Consider the following 22702-nt stretch of genomic DNA (forward strand, 5'->3'; position numbering starts at 1 on the left):
CAAAAAATTGTAAGTCAAATCATTATAAGTCTAGGATTGTCTGTATTTCAATTTAGTGGGAAAACAATTTAATTAGTAATGCTTACACAACTGAATATCCATTTAAAAGAAAATTGGACATACTCTTACACTGTATACACAAATAAATTCCAGATAGATAAGAGAGTTGACTTTAAAAGCCAAAACAATAAAAATTTTGCAAAAAGAAATCTTAAAAACTACATATACTATTTAAAGGAAGGAGACGTCTTAATTAAGAATGAAAACCCAGATGCTATTACAAAAAAGATAAAAGAGTAAACAAATCAAGAGACAAATAATAGATTTGAAAAGGATGTATCCAATTCAGAGTATAAACAGAAGATTGCTATAAAGAGATTTTATAAATGGACAAGGGGATAAGCAATCCAATAGAAAAATATAGGCAAAGGTCATAAATGGGCAATCCACAATTGAGCAAATCCACATGGCCAAGAAATAAGAAAACAGGCTCATACACTCTAAAGGTTAAAGAAATACAAATTAAGTAATGCCAAGATATAATTTTATACCAATCATATGGGTACAAATTTAAAATCTAATTCAGATGTGCTGTTGGCAGGGAAAAGGCTACTTTTAAATTGGTGGAGGAAAGGTGAATTATTCTATTACAGCCTTTCTGGAAAGCAGTCTAAACGTATCTATTAAAATTAAAATATACAGCATTTTCCCCAGCAATTCTCCCAGAAACAAAAGTACTCAAATATAACTGCATGTGGGTATGTATGTGTTTGAGTGTGTGTATGACTATTTACTGTTTCTTCATAGAGAGGTGAAACTATTAACACAGTAAATGCTATTAGGAGAAATGACTGAATAATTATTGATAATGCTTTTACACTGAAAGGTATGAAATCACCATTGAAGTTGAGCAATAGCAGAACTAATTTGGGCTACATATAGAGAATCAGTTATTTTTTAAAAAAGCAAATAAATTCAGTTGTTTGTATTTATTTCTGGGGTGTTTCATTACAATTGCAAGTGATGTCTTTTTAAATAAGCATTTATAAAGGAGCATAAATACAGAAATGAAAGACTGCTACAAGCTAATACAAAAATACACAAACCAGTGTCACTATAAATTAACCACACAAACAAGTCAACATAATAACCAGCTAATAATACAATGACAGGATCAAATCCACACATATTAATACTAACCCTGAATGTAAATGTGCTAAATGTCCCACTTAAAAGTCACAGAGAATGACAAGCCAGATAAAAAAACAAGACTCAATGGTATGCTGCCTTCAAGAGACCCATCTCACAAGTAATGATACCCTTAGGCTCAAAATAAAGAAATGAAGGGAAAACTACCAAGCAAATGGAAAACAGGAAAAAGCAGGGGTTGCAATCCTAATTAAAGATTAAAGCAGGTTCTTAGAGACTTAAAAAGAGACAAAGACTCACCCACATTACTAGTGGAAGACTTCAACCCTCCATTGACAGTATTAGACACATCACTGAGGCAGAAAATTAACAAAGATATTCAGGACTCAAAATCAACAGTGAACCAAATGGATCTGATAGATCTCTACAGAACTTTCTACCCCAAAACAACAGAATATACATTCTTCTCCTTGCCACATGGCACATACTCTAAAATTGATCACATAATTGAACATTAAACTGTCCTCAGCTAATGCAAAAGAACCAAAACCACACTAAACACACTCTCGAACCACAGTGCAATAAAAACAGAAGTCAAGACTAAGAAACTTGCTCAAAAGAATGCAATTACATGGAAATTAAATGACATACTACTGAATGACTTTTAGATAAATCATGAAATAAAGGCAGAAATCAAGAAGTTACTTGAAACTAATGAAACCAAAGATACAACATACCAGAACATCTGGGACACAGCTAAGGCAGTGTTAAGAGGGAAATTCATAGCACTAAATGCCCACATCAAAAAGTCAGAAAGATCTCAAATTAACAATCTAACATCACAATGGAAAGAATTAGAGAAGTAACAACACATCAACTGCAAAGATAGCAGAAGACAAAACATAACCAAAATCAGAGCTGAAATGAAGGAGACAGAGACAAGAAAAACCATTCAAAAGATAAACAAATCCAGAAATGGATTTTTTTTTTTAATTAACAAGATAGATAAGCTACTAGCTAGGCTAATAGAGAGAAAATCCAAATACATACAATTAGAAATGATGAAGGGACTCATCATTACCACTGACTCCAAAGAAGTAAAGATAACCAATAGAAACTACTACAGAAACCTCTATGCACACAAACTAGAAAACCTAAAAGAGATGGATAAATTCCTGGACACACATACCCTCCCAAGACTGAACCAGAAAGAAATTGATTCCCTGAATATACCAATAATGAGCTCCAAAATTGAATCAGTAATAAATTAGGCTCCCAACTAAAAAAAGGCCAGGACCTGATGGATTCACAGCTGAATTCTACCAGATGTACAAAGAAGAGCTGGTACCATTCCTATAGAAACTATTCCAAAAAACTGAGGAGGAAGGACTCCTCCCAAACTCATTCTATGAGGCCAGCATCATCCTGATACCAAAACCTGGCAGAGCCACAACAACAAAAAAACTTCAGGCTAATATCCTTGATTAACAGTGATGCAAAAACTACAAAATATTTGGAAAACTGAATACAGCAGCATATCAAAAAGCTAATCCACCTCAATCAAGTATTCTTCATCCCCAGGTAGCAAGGTTGGTACAACATACGCAAATTAACAAATGTGATTCTTCACATAAACAGAACTAAAGACAAAAACTGCATGATTACCTGAATAGACACAGAAAAAGCTTTCAATAAAATTCAACACCACTTTATGTAAAAAGAAAAAAAAAACTCTCAACAAACTAGGTATTCCCTTTGAAAATCGGCACAAGACAAGGATGCCCTTTCTCACCACTTCTATTCAACACAGTTTATTCAACACAGTATTGAAAGTCCTAGCTGAAGCAATTAGGCAAGAGAAAGAAATAAAGGGCATTCAAATAAAAAGAGAGAAAGCTAAACTGTCCCTGTTTGCAGTTGACATGATTATATATCTAGAAAATGCCATAGTTTTGGCCCAAAGCTCCTTTAGCTGGTAAACAACTTCAGCAAAGTTTCAGGATACAAATCAATGTACAAAAATCACTAGCATCCCTATACTCCAACAACAGCCAAGCCGAGAGTCAAATCAGAAAGGCAATCCCATTCACAACTGCCACAAAAAGAACAAAATACCTAGGAATACAGCCAACCAGGGAGGTGAAAGAGCTCTACGACGAGAATTACAAAACTCAAATAAAGAAATCAGAGAAGACACAAACAAGTAGAAAAACATCCCATGCTCACGGATAGGAAGAATCAGTATCATTTAAATGGCCATATTGCTGAAAGTAATTTACAGATTCAATGCTATTCCTATCAAATTAACAATGACATTCTTCAAGGAACTAGATAAAACTATTTTAAAATTCATACAAAATGAAAAAGAGCCTGAATAGCCAAGGCAATCCTAAGCAAAAAGAACAAAACTGGAGGCATCACACTACCTGACTTCTAACTATACTATAGGGCTAGAGTAACCAAAACAGCATGGTACTGATACAAAAACAGGTACATAAACCAACGGAACAGAACAGAGAACCCAGAAATAAGGCTGCACACCTATAATCATCTGACCTTTGACAAAGCTGATAAAAACAAGCAATAAGGAAAGGACTCCCTATTCAGTAAGTGGTGCTGGGATAACTGGCTAGCCATATGCAGAAGATTGAAACTGGATCTTTTCTTTACACCATATACAAAAAACTAAAGATGGAGTAAAGACTTAAACATAAAACCCAACTATAAAAACCCTGGAAGACAACATAGGCAATAGCATCCTGGATGTAGGAATGGGCAAAGATTTCATGACAAAGACACCAAAAGCAATTGAAACAAAAGCAAAAATTGACAATTGAGATTTAAACTTAAGAGCTTCTGCACAGCATAAAGAAACGATCAACAGAGTAAACAGACAACCTACAGAATGGAAGAAAATTTTTGAAAACTTTGCATGTGACAAAAGGTCTAATATCCAGGATCTATAAGGAACTTAAATAAATTTACAAGAGAAAAACAACCCCATTAAAAAGTGGACAAATGACATAAACAGACACTTTTCAAAAGAAGACATCCATGCAGCCAACAAGCATATGAAAAAAAGCTCCATATCACTGATTATTAGAGAAATGAAAATCAAAACCACAATGAGATACCATCTCAATCCAGTCAGAATGACTATTACTAAAAGGCCAAAAAATAACAGATGATGCCAAGGTTGTGGAGAAAAGGGAACACCTATACACTGTTGGTGGGAGTGAAAATTAGTTCAACCATTATGGAAGACAGTATGGTGATTCCTCAAAGAGCTAAAAGCAGAACTACTATTTAACCTAGCAATATCATTACTGAATATATACTCAGAGGAGTGTAAATCATTCTACCATAAAGACACATGCACACAAATGTTCACTGCAGCACTATTCACAATAGCAAAGACATGGAATCAACCTGAATGCCCATCAATGACCAATCTGATAAAGAAAATATGGTACATATGCTCCATGGGATACTATGCAGCCATAAAATGTGGTACATATACACCATGGAATACTATGCAGTCATAAAAAAGAATGAGATCATGTCTTTTGCAGAAACATGGATGGAGCTGGAGGCTGTTATCCTTAGCAAACTAAAGCAAGAACAGAAAACCAAATACCATATGTTTTCACTTAAAAGTGTGAGCTAAATGATGAAAACTTATGAGCACAAAGAAGGAAACAACAGACACTGAGGTCTACTTGAGGTTGGAGGGTGGGAGGAGGGAGAGGAGTATAAATGATAACTATTGGGTACTGGGCTTAATATGTGGGTGATTAATCCGTACAACAAGTTCCTGTGACATGAGTTTACCTATGTAAGCTTTTTTAAAAGCTTATTTATTTATGTAGTTTTTAAACTTTTAGGTTCACATGTTCCCCTGAACCTAAAAGTTTAAAAACTACATAAATAAATAAGCTTTAAAAAAGTCGTTTTACAAAGTGTATTAGTTCATTCTCACAATGCTAGAAATAACTGAGACTGGGTAACTTATAAAGAAAAGAGGTTTAAGTGGCTCACAGCTCTGCAGGTTGTACAGGAAGGGTGACTGCTTCTGCCTCTGGGGAGGCAGTTCAGGAAGCTTTCAATCATGGCAGAAGGCAAAAGGAGAACAGGTGTCTTACACGGCAGGGGCAGAAACAAAAGAGAGAGAGAGGGAGGAGGTGCCACACACTTTTAAACAAGCAGATCTTATGAGAACTCATTGTCTCAAGAAGAACACCAAGGGGATTTGCTAAACCATTCATGAGAAATTGCCCCCATGATCCAATCACCTCTCACCAGGCCCTACCTCCAATACTGGTGATTATATTTCAACATGAGATTTGGGTGGAGGCACAGATCCCAACCATATGAGAAATTAATATAAAACTTCCATTTCAGAAAAAATGGAGAACTTTTCCACACTCGTCTCACTAAGAATTATAAAAAAGATAAAAGAGTAAACAAGTTATTTGTTTACTCATCTTAAATTAACCATTATATATAAAACAAACACAAGAAGAATTTGAAAGTTAGAGAGAAAGCTGACCAGCTAGGTACTGCAGGGCTCAAGAATACCCAGAGTGGTCAGTTCTATGAGTTTTTCTTGTGTTTCTTACATATCTCAGATTTGGTGCTGCAGAAACTAGCAACCCAGAAACACTAACAGGCACAGACACACATATACGGGCAAAACAAAAACAACAGCCTGCTCTCTCTAGCTAAAGGACCAAAAAAGAGACAGCACAGGCATTTATCTTTTGTCTAAAAGATAAAGCTTTTAGACAATAACCACTCTAATTCAGGCAAACAAGACAGAAAGTAGTGTCACCCCCATCCCACCACTCACCATGACAGCAAAGACTAATGGGAAACCTAGGCTTCTGCCATTGGCAGCCTGTAATGAGGCACCCAACCTCCCCAGCAGGGGGATGAGAGATAGAAGGGCTAAAAGATAAGGTGGATCCTCCTCCTGCTAATAAAGTCAGTAGAGACTATATAGGTATCACCAAGTTGGCCAGGCTGGTCTTGAACTCCTGAACCTCCATATCCACCCAGAAGTAATAGGTGTCTCTCCCTCTACCAGACAGTGTGGTTACAGAGGAAGTCTAGTGGGCTGGTGTGGTGGCTCACACCTGTAATCTCAGCACTTTGGGAGGCTGAGGGGGCTGGATGACTGGAGGTCAGGAGTTCAAGACCAGCCTGGCCAACATGGTGAAACCTTGTTTCTACTAAAAACATGAAAATTAGCTGGGTGTGGTGGTGTGTGCCTGTAATCCCAGCTACCAGGGAGCCTGAGGCAGGAGAACGCTTGAATCTGGGAGGCAGAGGTTGCAGTGAGCCGAGGTTGCGCCAATGCACTCCAGCCTGGACGAAACAATGAGACTTCATCTCAAACAAAACAAAACAAAACAAAAACAGAAGCCTAGTGAAGAATCAGGGCTTTCACAACTGCCCAATGGTAGCAAAGCCATCCCCACATAATGTCAGTGGAGGCCAAGTGGGCTGCAGTAAGTAGGTATTGCTGCTCCTCTTCCTAGACAGCGTGTTATCAGTGGAGGTCGAGGCAAGCAGGAATACCCATACCCACTTGAGAATCCACAAACACTCCGTTCCTCATCTGTCAAACAGACCACATAGGAAACCTGGACTTCAATTCTATCTAGCAGTAACAGGCAACACTACCCCTTCCATGGCTAGAGTATTGCCAAAGAAGACCAGGTAAAACAGAAGACTTAAATAAGGTCCAAAGTTTCATAATACCCCTAAATGTCCAAATTTAAATAAAAAATCAGTTGTTACACTAAGAATCAAGAATGCCTCAATTTGAATGAGAAAAGGTAACAGATGCCAACAAGATAAAAGGGATATTTAAATTCCTTGGTGCCAGGCCTCTGAGTCCAAGCTAAGCCATCATAGCCCTTGTGACCTGCACGTATACATCCAGATGTCCTGAAGCAACTGAAGGTCCACAAAAGAAGTGAAAATAGCCTTAACTGATGACATTCCACCACTGTAATTTGTTTCTGCCCCACCGTAACTGATCAATGTAGTTTGTAATCTCCCCCACCTTTAAGAAGGTTCTTTGTAATTCTCCGCATCCTTGAGAATGTACTTTGTGAGATCCACCCCCTGTCCGCAAAACATTGCTCCTAACTCCACCGCCTATCCCAAAACCTATAAGAACTAATGATAATCTACCACCCTTTGCTGACTCCTTTTTCGGACTCAGCCTGCCTGCACCCAGGTGAAATAAACAGCCATATTGCTCACACAAAGCCTGTTTGGAGGTCTCTTCACACGGACGCGTGAGACACTTGGCTGGGCGTGGTGGCTCACATCTGTAATCCCAGCACTTTGGGAGGCCGAGGTGGGCAGATTATCTCAGGTCAGGAGTTCGAGACCAGCCTGACCCACAAGGTGAAATCCTGTCTCTACTAAAAATGCAAAAATTAGCCGGGCGTGGTGGTGTGCACCTGTAATCCCAGCTACTTGGGAGGCTGAGGCACGAAAATCACTTGAACCCAGGAGGGGGAGGTTGCAGTGAGCCAAGATGGTACCATTGCATTCCAGCCTGGGCAACAGAGTGAGACTCCATCTCAAAAAAATAAATAAATAATTACTTGATTGAGCTATTAAAGCAGCCATGTAATAATGATATGACAAGCAATAATGAACATTCTTGAAACAAATAAATAAAAAGTTTCAGCAAAAACAAATAGAAGACATACAGAAGAACCAAATGGAAATGTCAGAGCTGATGTGTAGTACACTAACTGAAGTTAAAAACTTAATGGATGGGCTCAACAGCAGAATGAAGCAAACAGGGAAAAGAATCAGTGAATTTGAGGATAGAAAAACATTTTAAATTGCCTAATCTGAAAAACAAAGTAGACAAAACAAAACAAAACAAACAAACAAAAAACTAAAAACACAGCCCTGGAAAGTTTTGGGACTCTGAACAGCAACTTAAAAGCAGCAACAGAGAAACAAGACCTTATCTGTAGTAGAAATAGCATTCAAATGACAGTGTATTTCTCACCCCAAACCATGGAGGCCAGAAGGAAGTGGCACAGCATTTTTCAAATGTTGAAAGAAAATAACTGCTATACCTGAAATCAATATCCTGTAACAATATCTTACCGGAATGAAGGGGAAGCCAAGACATCCTGAGATGAAGGAAAACGAAAAGAATTCGTCACCAGTGGACCTATCCTGCAATAATGGCTAAAGGAAGCTCTATAAACGGAAAATCATAAAAGAAAATATATTGGACAACCAGGAAAGAAGAAAGGACAAAAGAATAAAAATATGAGTAAACACAATAGACTTTCCTCCTGCTCTTGAGTTTTCTAATTATGTATGACAGTTAAATCAAAATTATAACCTTCAGTGTTATAGAGAAAATACTAAAGACAATGATACTATAAACAAGGAAGGTAAAGGGATTTAAGGGGAGGTAAGGTTTTTACATGTCAAAATAGCAAAAATCTGACACCAGTAGACTGTGATATGTTATGTATATATAACATTATACCTATTATACCCACTAAAAAGTGATACAAAGAAATATAGTTAAAAAAAAAACATAAATAAATTAAAGTGGCATTCTAAAAAAATGTTGAGCCACAGGAAGGCAGAAAGAAAACAGAGAAATGATAATGAGAGAGAAAAAATAGAAAATAAAAAATATAATAGCAGACTTAAGCCCTAACATATCAATCACTATATGAAATGTAAGTGGTTTAAATACACAAATTGTCTATTTAACACACACACACATACACACACAGTCTTTTGTCTTTTTTACATATATATGCTATTTATAACAGAGAAATGCTATCTGTAATAGAGAAAACAGAGAAATGATAGAGAGAAAAAATAGAAAATAATAAAATGGCAGACTTAAGCCCCAAGAGATCAATCACTATATTAAATGTAAACAGTGCAAATACACAAACTGTCTATTTAATACACATACACAAACATATACACATATGGTTTTTCATCTTTTTTACATATATATGCTATCTATAGCAAACTCATTTCAAATATAACAATATGGGCAGGTTGAAAGTACCACGATTGGAAAGATATACCATATAAACATTAATCAAAAGAAAGCAGAAGTAGTTATACTAGTATCAGGTAAGGTAAAGTAGACTATAAGGCAAAAACAAATTACCAGGAATGAAGAGAGACATTATATAATGATAAAAAGATCCACCAAGATGGCATAGCAATCCTAAATGTGTATGCACCAAACAACAGAGCTGCAAAACATGTGAAACAAAAACTGACAGAACTTAAGACAAATTTATAAATACAGTAAAAAATTCCAATACCCCCTCTCAATAATTAATAGCATAACTAAATCGGCAAAGATATACAACTCAACAATGCCATGAGCCAACTGGATCTAACTGGCATTTATAGAACACTCCAATTCACCACAGCAGAATACACATTCTTTTCAAATGTCCATGGAATATATGCCAAGATGGATCATATCTTGGGCTATAAAACAGATCTGAACAAACTTAAAGGAATTTAACTCATACAGAGTGTGCTTCCTAATGAAAAGGGAATCAAACTACCAATGTTTAATAGAAATATAACAAAAAGGGCCCTGAACATTTGGAAACTAAACAATATACTTTTAAATAATGGATGAAAGAGGAAATCTCAAAAAAAAAAATACTGAGCTGAGTCAAATAAAAATGTATCAAAATATGTGGCCAAGCGCGCTGGCTCACGCCTGTAATTCCAGCACTTTGGAATGCCAAGGTGGGTGGATCACTTGAGGTCAGGAGTTCAAGACCAGCCTGAGCCAACATGGTAAAACCTTATCTTTACTAAAAATAAAAAAATAAGCCAGGCATGGTGGCACATGCTGTAATCCCAACTACTCAGGAGGCTGAGGTGGGAGAATTGCTTGAACCTGGGGGGCAGAGGTTGTAGTGAGCCTAGACCGCACCACTGCACTTCAGCCTGGGCAACAGAGTGGAGTGACATTCTGCCAAAAAAAAGAAAAAAAAAGAAAAATCAAAATATGTGAGACACAGCCAAAGCAGTGCTGAGAGGGAAATGTATAGCATTAAATGCCGACATTAGAAAAGAGAAAAAGTCTCAAATTAATAATCTAAACTTCCACATCAAGAAACTATAAAAAGATCAAAACAATCCAAAAGCAAACAGAAGGAAAGAAGTAATCAAAACAAGAGCAGAAATCAATGAAATTGAAAATAAAAACCATAGAGAAAATCAACTAAACAAAAAAACTGGTCCTTTGAAAAGATCAACATCTGGCAAATCTGACAAAGGAAACAGAAGACAAAAGTTACCTATATTAAAAATGTGAAATCACTACAGGGCATACAGACATCAAAAGGACAAAAAGCAAATATTAGGAACAACTCTAGATACATGTATTTGACAACTTAGATGAAAAAGACCAATTGCTCAAAAAACACAAACTATCTCAACTCACTCGTGAAATAGATAAATGAAACATGAAATATATTTAAATAGCTCTATAACTATAAATCAAATTTAATTTATTTTAATACTCCAAAGAAAGAAATATTCAGGCTCAGATGATCTCACCAGAGAATTCTGCCAAACATTTCAAGAATTAATACCAGTGTTAGACATTCTCTTTCAGAAAACAGAAAAGGAAGGCTGGGCACGACGGCTCATGCCTATAATCCCAATACTTAGGGAGGCCAAGGCAGGTGGATCACTTCAGGTCACGAGTTTGAGACCAGCCTGGCCAACATGGTGAAACCCCATCTCTACTGAAAATACAAAAATTAGCCAGGCATGGTTGTGGGCGCCTGTAATCCCAGCTACTTGGGAGGCTAAGGCAAGAGAATCACTTGAACCTGGGAGGTGGAGGTTGCAGTGAGCCAAGATTGCATGATTGCGCTCCAGTCTGGGCAAGAAGAGCAAAGCTCTGTTTTTCAAAAGAAAAAAAAAATAGAAGAGGAGAGAAAACTTCCTATTTCATTATATGAAGCTGGTATTACCAATAGCAAGGTCATACAAAGACAGTGCAAAAAGAGAAAGCTAATGCTATGGTTTGAACATTTGTGTCCCTTCCAAAATTCATGTTGAAACAGTCTCATAGAGGTGGAGCCTTTGGAAAGTGATTATGTCATAAGGGCTCCTCCCTCATAAATAGGATTAAAGGCCTTATAAAAGAGGCTTCACACAGCATTCTGTCCCCTTTCTTCTTCTATCTCTTCTGCCATGTGAGGACACAGCATTCATCTCCCGTAGAGGATGCAGCAACAAGGTGCCATCTTGGAAACAGAGACCAGGGCCTCATCAGATACTAAACTTGCTGGTACCTTGGATCTTGGACTTCTCAGACTCCAGAACTGTAAGAATAAATTTCTGTTGATCATAAATTACCCAGTCTCAGGTATTTTGTATAGCAGCACAAAATAAACTAAAATAGAAAGTAATCCTGAGAACTGGTGGTGCTACTATACCAAATACCTGAAAATGTAGAAGTGGTTTTGAAATTGAGTAATGGGTAGAAGAAGCCAGAACAGCTCTGAAGTGCATGCTAAAGCATTAAGCATGCTTCCAGTGAGAGCTCTGAAGAAGAGGAGAACTGTAGAGAAACCCTCCGTCATCTTAGAGATGATCTAAGTGGTTGTGATCAGAATACTGGTACAAATATGGACAGTAAAGGCCATTCTGATAAGGCTTTAGTTGGAAATGAGGAGCAGTTTATTGGAAACTGGAAGAAGCGCCACCCTTGCTGTAAAGTGGCAATGAACTTGGCTGAATTGTGTTTTGGGTCCTATTACTTTGAGGAAGGCAGAACTTAAGAGCAATGGGCTAGGATATTTTGTGGATGACACCTCTATCTCTAAGAAAATTGTTCAGGATGCTTCATGGCTTCTCTTGACTACTCATAGTAAAATGCAAGAAGAGAGAAAAAAATTAAATATAAAATTTATAATTAAAAGGAAAGCAGAAGTTAAAGATTTAAAAAATTCTCAGCCTGGTCAGGTTTTAAAGTATGCTTGAAGAAGAATGCCAACGGTGTGGCCAAGCAAACATTTCATAAGGAGATTTAATATGAATAGAAGGAAGACAGATGCTATTCATCAAGACGATAGAAGAATGACTGCAAAGGTATTTTGGAGATTATCTGTGCTGCCCTTCTCATAGCAGGCTCAGAGCACCAGGTCCTTGAGGGCAGAACAGTTTCAAAAAAGGGGCCCAAAACACTTGTGAAACCATGGGGCTTGTTGCTCAGGACGTCTCATTTCTTTTCCGTGCATTCAGATACAATGCTCCTCAGCCGCCTCAGGTACGGCTCACGCAGGCCATGGTGCATCTCAGGCCACCACTTCAGGGGGCACAAGCAGTAAGCCTTGGTGACATCCATGTGGTGCTAACTCTGCAGGTGCACAAAGTGTGTGAGTTGTGGAGATATGTCTACCTAGATTTCTTTTTTTTTTTTTTTTTGAGACGGAGTCTCACGCTGTTGCCCAGGCTGGAGTGCAGTGGCGCGATCTCGGCTCACTGCAAGCTCCGCCTCCCGGGTTCCCGCCATTCTCCTGCCTCAGCCTCCTGAGTAGCTGGGACTACAGGCGCCCGCCACCGCGCCCGGCTAATTTTTTTTTTTGTATTTTTAGTAGAGACGGGGTTTCACTGTGGTCTCGATCTCCTGACCTTGTGATCCGCCCGCCTCGGCCTCCCAAAGTGCTGGGATTACAGGCTTGAGCCACCGCGCCCGGCCGTCTACCTAGATTTCAATGGATGCCTCATAGAGCCTCAGCGCCCAGGCAAAGAACTGCCACAAAGGTGGCGCCACCAGAGACAACCCCAACTAGGGCCATGCCCTGTGGAGCCATAGGAGTAGGGCCCCCACTAAGACCTCAGAACTGCAGAGCCACCAGCATGCAACTCTAGCCTGGGAGAGCTTGCAGACATGAGACTCCAGCCTGTGATAGCTGTTCCGTGGGCTGTGACCAGCAAAATTATAGTGCTGGGGTTGCCCAGAGCCTTGGGGACCCAACCTCTACTCTCGTGTATCTGGAAGTTGAAACATGAAGTCAAACTTGATTATTCTCAGGCCTCAAAAATTAATGGTGTTTGCCATATTGGGTTTTCAACTTTCCCATTTCTCCCTCTTGGCATGAGAATACCAATCTTATGCCTGTCCCATCATTATAATCTGGAAGCATATAACTTGTTTGATTTCACAGGTTCACAGGTAGAGGGGAATTGGCCTCAGAATGAATTGTACCTTGAGTCTCACCCATATCTGATTTAGATTATATTTAGATAAGACTATAGACCTTAAACTTTAAAGTTGATGCTGGAATGAGTTAAGGCTTTGGGGGCTATTGGTATGTAATTAATATGTTTTGTATGTGAAAAGGATATAAATTTTGGAGGGGGGTGGTCAGGAGTGAAATGCTATGGTTTGAATGCTTGAGTCCTTCCAAAATTTATGTTGAAGCAACCTCCAATGCAATAATATTAAAAGGAAAAGGCCATTGGGAGGTGATGAGAGACCTTCCCTCTTGAAAAAATTAAGACTCTTACAAAAGAGACTTCACACAGCATTCAGCCCCTTTTCCCCTTCTGTTCCCTGTGAGGACACGCGTTTGTGCCCTCCGGAGGATGTAACAACAAGGTGCCATCTTGGAAACAGACAGAAACCTTCGCCAGACACCAAACCTACTGATGCCCCGATCTTGGACTCCCCAGCATCAAGAAGAGTGAGAATTAAATTTCTGTTCATTATAAATGAGCCAGTCTCAAGCTATTTCCCAGGTATTTTGTTACAGCAGCACAAATGGACAATGATAATTACAGACCAATATCTCTCATGAATATAGATGTAAAACTCTTTAACAAAATAGTAGCAAATAGAATTCAACAATAAGAACTATACACCATGTCCACGTGGTGTTTATTCCAAGTACACATAGTTGGTTCAATATTCAAAATCCAATAATGTAATCTATCGTATTAATATACCAAAAAAGAAATATCACATAATCACAATTATTGATGCAGGATAAAAACACTTCACAAAATTCAATACCCCGTCATGATTTCTAAAAATGCTCAGAAAACTAGGAATAGAGGGAAACTTTATCAACTTCATGTACAGCAGGGGTCCTCAAGCCCTGGGCCATGGACTGGTATCAGTCCATACGTGTTAGGAACCAGACTGCATAGCAGGAGGTGAGCGGCAGGAGGGCAAGCATTACTGCCTGAGCTCTGCTTCGTGGCAGATCAGCAGCGGCATTAAATTCTCATAGGATCTAAGTTGCACACTCCTTATGAGAATCTAACTATAGTTTCATCACAAAACCATCCCCCACTGCCACCAGGTCCATGGAAAAATTTGTCTTCCACAAAATCAGTCCCTTATATATTGAATATATATACTTATGTATTTATATACTTATATGATTTGAAATATTAAGGGAATTGTAAATTTATATTTGAGTTGTATGATTTTAAAATTTCACACTTTCATTGGTATTCAAATATCCTAGGATATTATACTGTACCTTAGGTAAAAGTACCTAGGATAAAATACTATATTCTTTAGATGTTATTTGCCTATATATAAACTGTTTTGGAACGAGGGCTCCTATTAGATTTTAGGTTTTATAATATAAAATGGCATAAGGTACAGAGATTCTATTAGGTCATGTTTTCAGATATGCTGGAGCTAGTGATTGGTTATATGTCTTTGCATAAGTTATCTCAAGAGAGTATGCTCCCATCCGTGAGCACCCTATGTTACCATAGGCAAAGTGTTCTAACCTAAACTGTGGCTACTCTTCTTCAATCTATTTTTTCTTCTTCCCTACCAACCCCCAAATCAACTACTTTCTTCATGAACCTGAGTTTTCTAGAAAATCACTCTTCCTTTAGTCTTAAGGAAGGTGACTAAACTTTCTCATCCTGCCACGCTAAAAAGTCACATTCTGTCCCCCACTTTCTCACTGAGTGCTTCATCTTACAGGGTGTCCCTGAGGCACCCCTACTTCAATCCCTTTTTGGGGCATGCAACAAGGACCACAAAACAAGAAAAACATAACTAATGTTGGGAACTATTTCTCCATATTTAAAGGAAGTACTTGGCAGCAGCGTTTTGATTAATTTTGGTTTTGTTTTAAAATCATATAAGGTACAAAGAAAGGGGTCAAGGAAATAATCAAGTTTACTTCTATACTTTCCTTTCCTTGTCTATTCAAATTGTGACCTTTACAATTTCTTTATAAAGTAAGTCAAACATGTCTTTTTCTCATTCATGATATGGGCTGTTTTAGTACACATAATTCACTTTCATTAATTTAGAATGAAACATATGATTAGAGAATGTGCAAAAAAATCATTAACCCTCAAAAGTCTAATATTTGTAAGTATTCAACTTATTTAAACCTAAACTACAAAATTGATTAAAGGTTTATAATAAGTGCCCCAAATTTCCCAAACATATATCAATATTTCTTTTGCATAAAGACTTCTCAGAAGGATATTTATTTTTAAGAAATCACCCTTTTCACTGCCCCCCCCATATCTAAAATACCATTTTAATAAGACTATCGCACCCTACTTGAAGTAGTTGTAGTGCAGCCCTCAGAGAATACTGCACAATCTAAGCAGTAAAGCAGATGAGGGCAGATTAGCAATTAGGTCATGAAAAACAGGCAGCATAAAACAGCTATTGCTAATCTACATGAGATGCATTTACTCAATTAAGTAGATGGAAATGTTATTATGAACTTGATATTCTGATGATGGTCTTTAAAATTATGAAGGATGGGGCAAATGAAATGCACACTGGGGGATTTGGGGCCTTTATGTATTAATTCTAAAGTATACAATGCAGAATACTGTAATGAAGTTAACAAAATTAATTAAAATATTCTTTGCATGTAACCATTAGAGACTACATTAAAAAATACATGACAGTCTGACATTGTTAACAGTAAATGTGACTGTTCTTTAACATTCTTAATGTTGATACCATCGCCTTTTCTAAATATACCACTGATAAAGGCAGCATGCAAGATAACAGTCTTATTATTCAGAGCATAGTATGAGGATTGTTTTTAATATGCTTTCTGGTATTCACTTATTCCACTCTGAGTTTCAATAACTGATAAGCTAGTGATGAATTTTCAAATGTTACACATTTGTGTAAAGTGAAGACTGTTACACATTTTCACTTTCAGATATTTACATATTTTTTAGCTTGTGATTTTTACAAAATCAGACGATGACAAAATTAAAAGAGACATTTTGTTTTTGAGATGGAGTCTTGCTCTGTCACCCAGGTTGGAGCTCAGTGGCATGATCTCGATGTACAGAAACGTCTGCCTCCCAGGTTCAAGTGATTCTCCTGCCTCAGCCTCCTGAGCAGTGGGGATTACAGGCACCCACCACCACGCCCAGCTAATTTTTGTATTTTTAGTAGAGATGGGGTTTCACCATGTTGTCCAGGCTGGTCTCGAACTCCTGACCTCCAGTGATCCGCCCATCCTGGCTTCCCAAAATGCTGGGATTACAGGTATGAGCCACTGTGCCCAGCCAAGAAGAAACTATTAAATATGTTTGAGAATTATATAAAACTCTTAAGCAGAACAAAAGTCATTGAACAATTTTGGAAAAATAGTTAACTCCAAAATGAGCTTTTGTATAGTGATAAACACTTCATGTTTAACCTCTAATTTCAGAAAGGGTAGTGTATATACTTAGTCTTGTTACTGTTAAAGAATTCTAACACATCTACCAAAATTATAACAATTAAGTTTTTAACAAAAAATTACATAGAAATGATAAGCTGTGTCTATGAGAGCAATGAAATGTAGTGTATTTATGTTGCCACTAGGTAAATTTTGGATTAATTTTATATTCTTCTCTTTTCTTTTTTCTTTTTTTTTGAGATGGATTTTCACCCTTGTCACCCAGGCTGGAGTGCAATGGCGTGATCTCAGCTCACTGCAATCTCCACCTCCCAGGTTCAAGTGATTCTACTGCCTCGGCCTCCCGAGTAGATGGGATTATAGGTGTCCACCACCACACATGGCTAATTTTTGTATTTTTAGTAGAGACGGGGTTTTGCCACGTTGGCCAGGCTCGTCTCAAACTCCTGACCTCAGGTGATCTGCCTGCCTCGGCCTCCCAAAGTGCTGAGATTACAGGCGTGAGCGATGGCGCCTGGCCGATAGTCTTCTCTTCTCTTACAATTGTAATTTTTCTTCTTCTTGTGATTAGTCTGAAAAGGCTTAGCAATTGTTATGTACCAATTTTTCCTAAAATAACAATTACATAAAAATGACAGAGTTTCACTTGCACACTCCTACTTCTTAACACACATGTCAATCTTGGTATGTAATAATCCTCTATCATTCTAACTCCTTCTTCTTAACAGAAGTCTACTTTAAACAATTATATAGTTGATGTGAATATTATTTTGTATTTGTAAGTATTGAAACTTTTTGAATTAAATAATGTGCTTCTTGAGATGGTGTTTTATACGGCTAGGTGCTCAGTGGATGCTCATTAATATTCATGGCATTACATGAATTCATACATCCATCCATTTACCGAACATTTATTATGTGCCAGGACCCTGTTTGATGTTGCAGACACAAAGATGAACGGTCTCTGTTCTAAAGCTGTCCAGACACCTGAAGGATTGTGACAGACTGAAAAATGACCCCCTAAAATGACCACACCCAAACCCCTAGAACCTGGGACATAACAGTGAACAAAACAGATAAAGACCTTATCCTTACGGAGCTTACATTCTACTGGGGGTGGGGGGTGGGGTGGAAATCAGATGGTAAACAAAACTAACATATAAATTAAAGTAGTATTAAGTGCTTGGAATAAAAATAAAGAAATGCAAAGAGACAGAGCATATATGTGTGGGAGCCAAGAGGCAGAGAAGGCAAAAATAGACAAAAGGACTGGAGTTGAGAAAACACCTTTTTAAATAATATATTCAACTTTTCCTAAAATCAGCAAGAACTGTCTTTGTGTTCAATGGAAGATTTCTTTTCAACATACTGATAATTTATACAAAGTTGTTCACACTATATAACAATACTGCAAATGAAACAAAACCTTTCAAAACAAAAATCATTGGTATTTTCAGGTTTCCTAACTACAACTGTTACACAGCAAGTTGGGTGATTAACCGGTTAAACTAGCACTAAATATCAATTGTAATTACAATACTGAAGTATTTTAGGGCTTTGCAGACTTTGGATGCCCCTGGATTTGAGGAGTTACATGACTCAAGCTGATTTTATCCTTCCTTCTGATACCAAACTTTGGGTGGTAAAGTAATGCTATAATGTAGTATGTTCCATGTCAAACACATTAAGTACAAGTGCCTCCACTAGGGAGTGGGAAAAAAAAAAAAAAAAGAAAACCAGAAAATTTAATTACTGCTGAATTTAAAAGATAATTTACATTTAAATCATTAATTTTATATGATATTGTTAAAATACTAATGTTTAAAACTCACTTTGAAGTGTTTCAAGTTCAGTTCTAGTCAGTGCATCTTCCTTTTCCTTCAATCTTGTTTCTTTATATTTAGCATAAAACTGCCCAGCATCCTTAAAAAAAAAGGGCATACATAAATTAGCATAAAAATCAGTGTGCTTCAATAATATTTTCCATATAACTTAATTTTAAAGCATTATATTCATTTTATAGCTTTTCTTTTTGTTTTCAGATTTTATGATGAGTAGAAATTAAACATTTGTCTATGATTTTTCTCTCCTGGAGAGCCAGTTACGACAAGAAATTCTGAGTATAATTTTAAACTATTTTTTCTCTCAGATATGGAAAGGAGGTATCCTCTTCCTGTTTTCTTCCATTGTATGCTATTTTCTTTCTTTCTTTTTTTTTTTTTTGAGATGGAGTCTCGCTCTGTCTCCCAGGCTGGAGTGCGGTGGCGCGATCTTGGCTCACTGCAAGCTCCATCTCCCAGGTTCATGCCATTCTCCTGCTTCAACCTCCTGAGTAGCTGGGACTACAGGCGCCCACTACCATGACCGACTAATTTTTTTAAAAAATATTTTTAGTAGAGACAGGGTTTCATCGTGTTAGCAAGGATGGTCTTGATCTCTTGACCTTGTGATCCCGCCTCGGCCTCTCAAAGTGTTGGGATTACAGGCGTGAGCCACTGCACCCGGTCAGCTATTTTCATAATATACTGTTGCATGTACAAAGAGCAGAAAAACTCATTTGCTGAACTGATTTGGCATAGTAATTTATATTACTGTGACTAACAAAGTACTACTGCTATTTTCATATTAGCCCTTTAACTACAATAGATATTCAGAATTATTTTCAAATCTGATTATAAAACTTATATGCGCATGTATATAAAAGTGAAAGTTGCCACTCCTCCTTCTACCAACCTTAGAGACCAGTATAAAAACCGTTACCATGAAGTCTTGAGGATTGAGGACTGAGGATACATACTGCATACATACACTTAGGTGTCAAAATACAGTGACCGAAGTCTCAATGAGTGGCACACAGCTAAGGCTTTAGTGGTGTACCAAAAAAAAAAAAAAAAAAAAAAAAACTAGGTCTTAAATAATGACATACACAAAAATAAACAAGTTGATGCTCTAGGCATATGAGATCCTGACAATGAAAATAAACAAAACAGATCTTTTACCACACTCCTTGGCTCAAACCGCAGATATTTTATAGGAATACCACTTGTATAACAGCTACCAGCCCACACTGTGCTTCCATGTCTGTGCAATTGCTTTGCCCTCTGCCTATAATATTGTGCTTCCCTGGCATTATTCTGATGAACTCTTATTAATCCTTGAAAACCCATTCAAGACCCATCTCCTTTGCAAGTTTTTCTGACCTTCTCTGGCAGTGTAATTCTCCCTTGTATACTACCTTTTGTATTTAAACATGTCTATAACTGCTTTGTATCATGTTATATTCTCTTCCAGATGAGAAATTGAGATAGGAATACTTACATGCCCAGAGCACAGTATCTGCCATTAAGCAGGTACTCAGTAAGTAAGTATTTACTGAATTGAACTAGACTGAAATATATGAGAAACCTAATAAGGCAAGAAATGAAGGGCCCTGATGACGAACTGAGGTGAAATAAGAAAAAGAAGGGTATCAAGAATAACTCTAGGGTAACATTCCTAGACTATAAGATTCCTAGAGCAGATAAATCATAGACCCATCTGAGAGAGCTTTATTTCTGCAGGAAAAAAAGGAACAAAATCTTTGACACTACTTTGACTCAGATGTAAATACATAAATACTTAAACCCTAGAAACTCTTTTCATCTATGACTGTGGCCAAATTAAAGCTTTCTCCTGGGGGTCTGTGTCTCTTGGGGTTCTATCAGAACTCCCCCACCTAATAAAAATTAGGTATTCCTAAAATAATTGACTCAATACAATACAGATATATTATTAATATAGTAAAAGATCTCTTAATTCTTTTCATCCCCACTTTTACGTTCCTACTTCATTTCTATGAGGATTCACACAAGCCCTAGGCCAGGTAAACAATGGTACGATTGGAAGAGCACAGATGGCCATCACCCAACTTACTCATTCTCCCATGCCTATATACAGTTTAAGTTTCAACGGGGTTTTGGGTTAAGTTTTTATAGCCCCTTAACATTCCCCACCCCCCGTAAAAAAAGTCAGCCCTAAAGAAGTATTATTTTATATTAAGCCATATGAGTCATTTATACCTTGGTGTGAATGAATGAGCTTATTAGCGTCTTTCCACAGAGTAAGTTTTAATAGTAGGGAAGAAGAAAAGGTCAGGAAGGCATTGGCTCCTTGAGGGGAGTAGGAAATGTGGCACATGCAAGAAAAGAAGGGCACGGATTAGTTATTTATGAGAGGTAAAAGAAAGTAGGCTGAAATCAATCATCACAGTATAGCACAGTGAAATATGGTGATTAAGAGGACAGATTTGGAGCCAGACTATCTGAATTAAGATCTCAGCTCTGCCATCTTACTAGCTATGTGACATTCAGCAAATTTTTTAACTTCTCTGTACGTCCATTTTCTCATCCATACAATGGCGATAATAAAAGTACCTAACTTATATGACTGTTATGAAGATTAAATATGTTAATACCTGGGAAACAGAATGACATCTTCCACATAATTAGGCCTTATATGTATGTTAGCTATTCTTCTTCTTCTTCTTCTTATTTTTTTTTTTTTTGAGACGGAGTTTCGCTCTCGTTGCCCAGGCTGGAGTGCAATGGCACGATCTCAGCTCACCGCAACCTCCGCCTCCCGGGTTCAAGCGATTCTCCTGCCTCAGCCTCTCGAGTAGCTGGGATTACAGGCATGTGCCACCACACCCGGCTAATTTTGTATTTTTAGTAGAGAGATGGAGTTTCTCCACGTTGGTCAGGCTGGTCTCAAACTCCCGACCTCAGGTGATCCACCCGCCTCGGTCTCCCAAAGTGCTGGGATTACAGGTGTGAGCCACTGTGCCAGGCCTTTTCATAACTACTTCTACCAATTTGACAAGGATCTTGTTTTCCAACACAAAGGATGAGTTTTGTGCTTCATACTTCACCAAAATTCCCCTGCCAAATCCTGTATCTTCTTGCTTATGTGACCTTTTTAATTGCATCCTTTTTACTTAATTTTGCTGCATAATAGCAAACTCTTCCTAGTAGTCCTGCCAAATTTGAACATTTCTCTGTTAATGTTTCTTCCTGCTATGGCACATAATCCCACTAAAACTTCCTCTTTGAAATACACGTTTAATCCAAATCCACACTTATCTAAGGACTGCAATCCACCCAATCATCCTAACCTACTCTACTTAATCTGAGAGTTTCAATACATTCCGTAGTTTCATTCACTGCTTTTATCTTCCTTTTGCTCTATTTCTAAGCATTTATTCAAACACTCCTCATGTTTTCTCTTTTTTTCCATATTGTACCTACGCTTTGAAATCAAATTACAATATACCCACTCCAGGAAACATTATTTCCTTAACATTCTATGAACTCAAGCAATTCTACTTTACTGTACAACTTTACATTGTTTCAACCATCCTTGTGTACAGTTTGGGGTATTGCACTTTAAGATACACTGGCAAATAGACTTTAAAAGGAAAGTGATTAAACAGGGAGGCAGCTTGAAACTCTGTTTTTATAAGGGATTAGAGATAAGAAGATTGGGGATAACTTCCTAACTACCATAGAGTATCTCAAGGTTTATTATAGGAAAGAATGGTATAAACTACTATATATGATTCCAGAGATGAAAGTTTTGATTTTGGATAAATACAAGGAAGAAGCTGAGCGTGGTGGCTCACACCTGCAATCCTAGCACTTTGGGAAGCTGAGGTGGGCAGATCACTTGAGGGTAGGAGTTCAAGACTAGCCTGACCAACATGGTGAAGCCCCATTTGTACTAAAAATACAAAAAAGTAGCCAGGTGTGGTGGCAGGCACCTATAATCCCAGCTACTCAGGAGCCTAAGGAAAGAGAATAGCTTGAACCTGGGAGGTG

General features: G+C 37.7%; 2 protein-coding genes across 2 annotated transcripts in view; one reads left to right on the forward strand and one right to left on the reverse strand.

Annotated features, from left to right (window-relative positions):
* Positions 1-22702, reverse strand: part of DNAJC1 (DnaJ heat shock protein family (Hsp40) member C1) — a 248270-nt gene that overhangs the window by 129397 nt on the left and 96171 nt on the right. The window contains exon 7 of the mRNA XM_050804054.1: positions 18683-18773. Coding sequence (XP_050660011.1) covers positions 18683-18773 — 91 coding nt within the window. The remainder of the gene's footprint in view (positions 1-18682; positions 18774-22702) is intronic.
* Positions 1-22702, forward strand: part of COMMD3 (COMM domain containing 3) — a 459390-nt gene that overhangs the window by 33721 nt on the left and 402967 nt on the right. The window lies entirely within an intron of this gene.

This window comes from Macaca thibetana, chromosome 9 (genome assembly GCF_024542745.1).
Source record: "Macaca thibetana thibetana isolate TM-01 chromosome 9, ASM2454274v1, whole genome shotgun sequence".
Lineage (NCBI taxonomy): Eukaryota > Metazoa > Chordata > Mammalia > Primates > Cercopithecidae > Macaca > Macaca thibetana.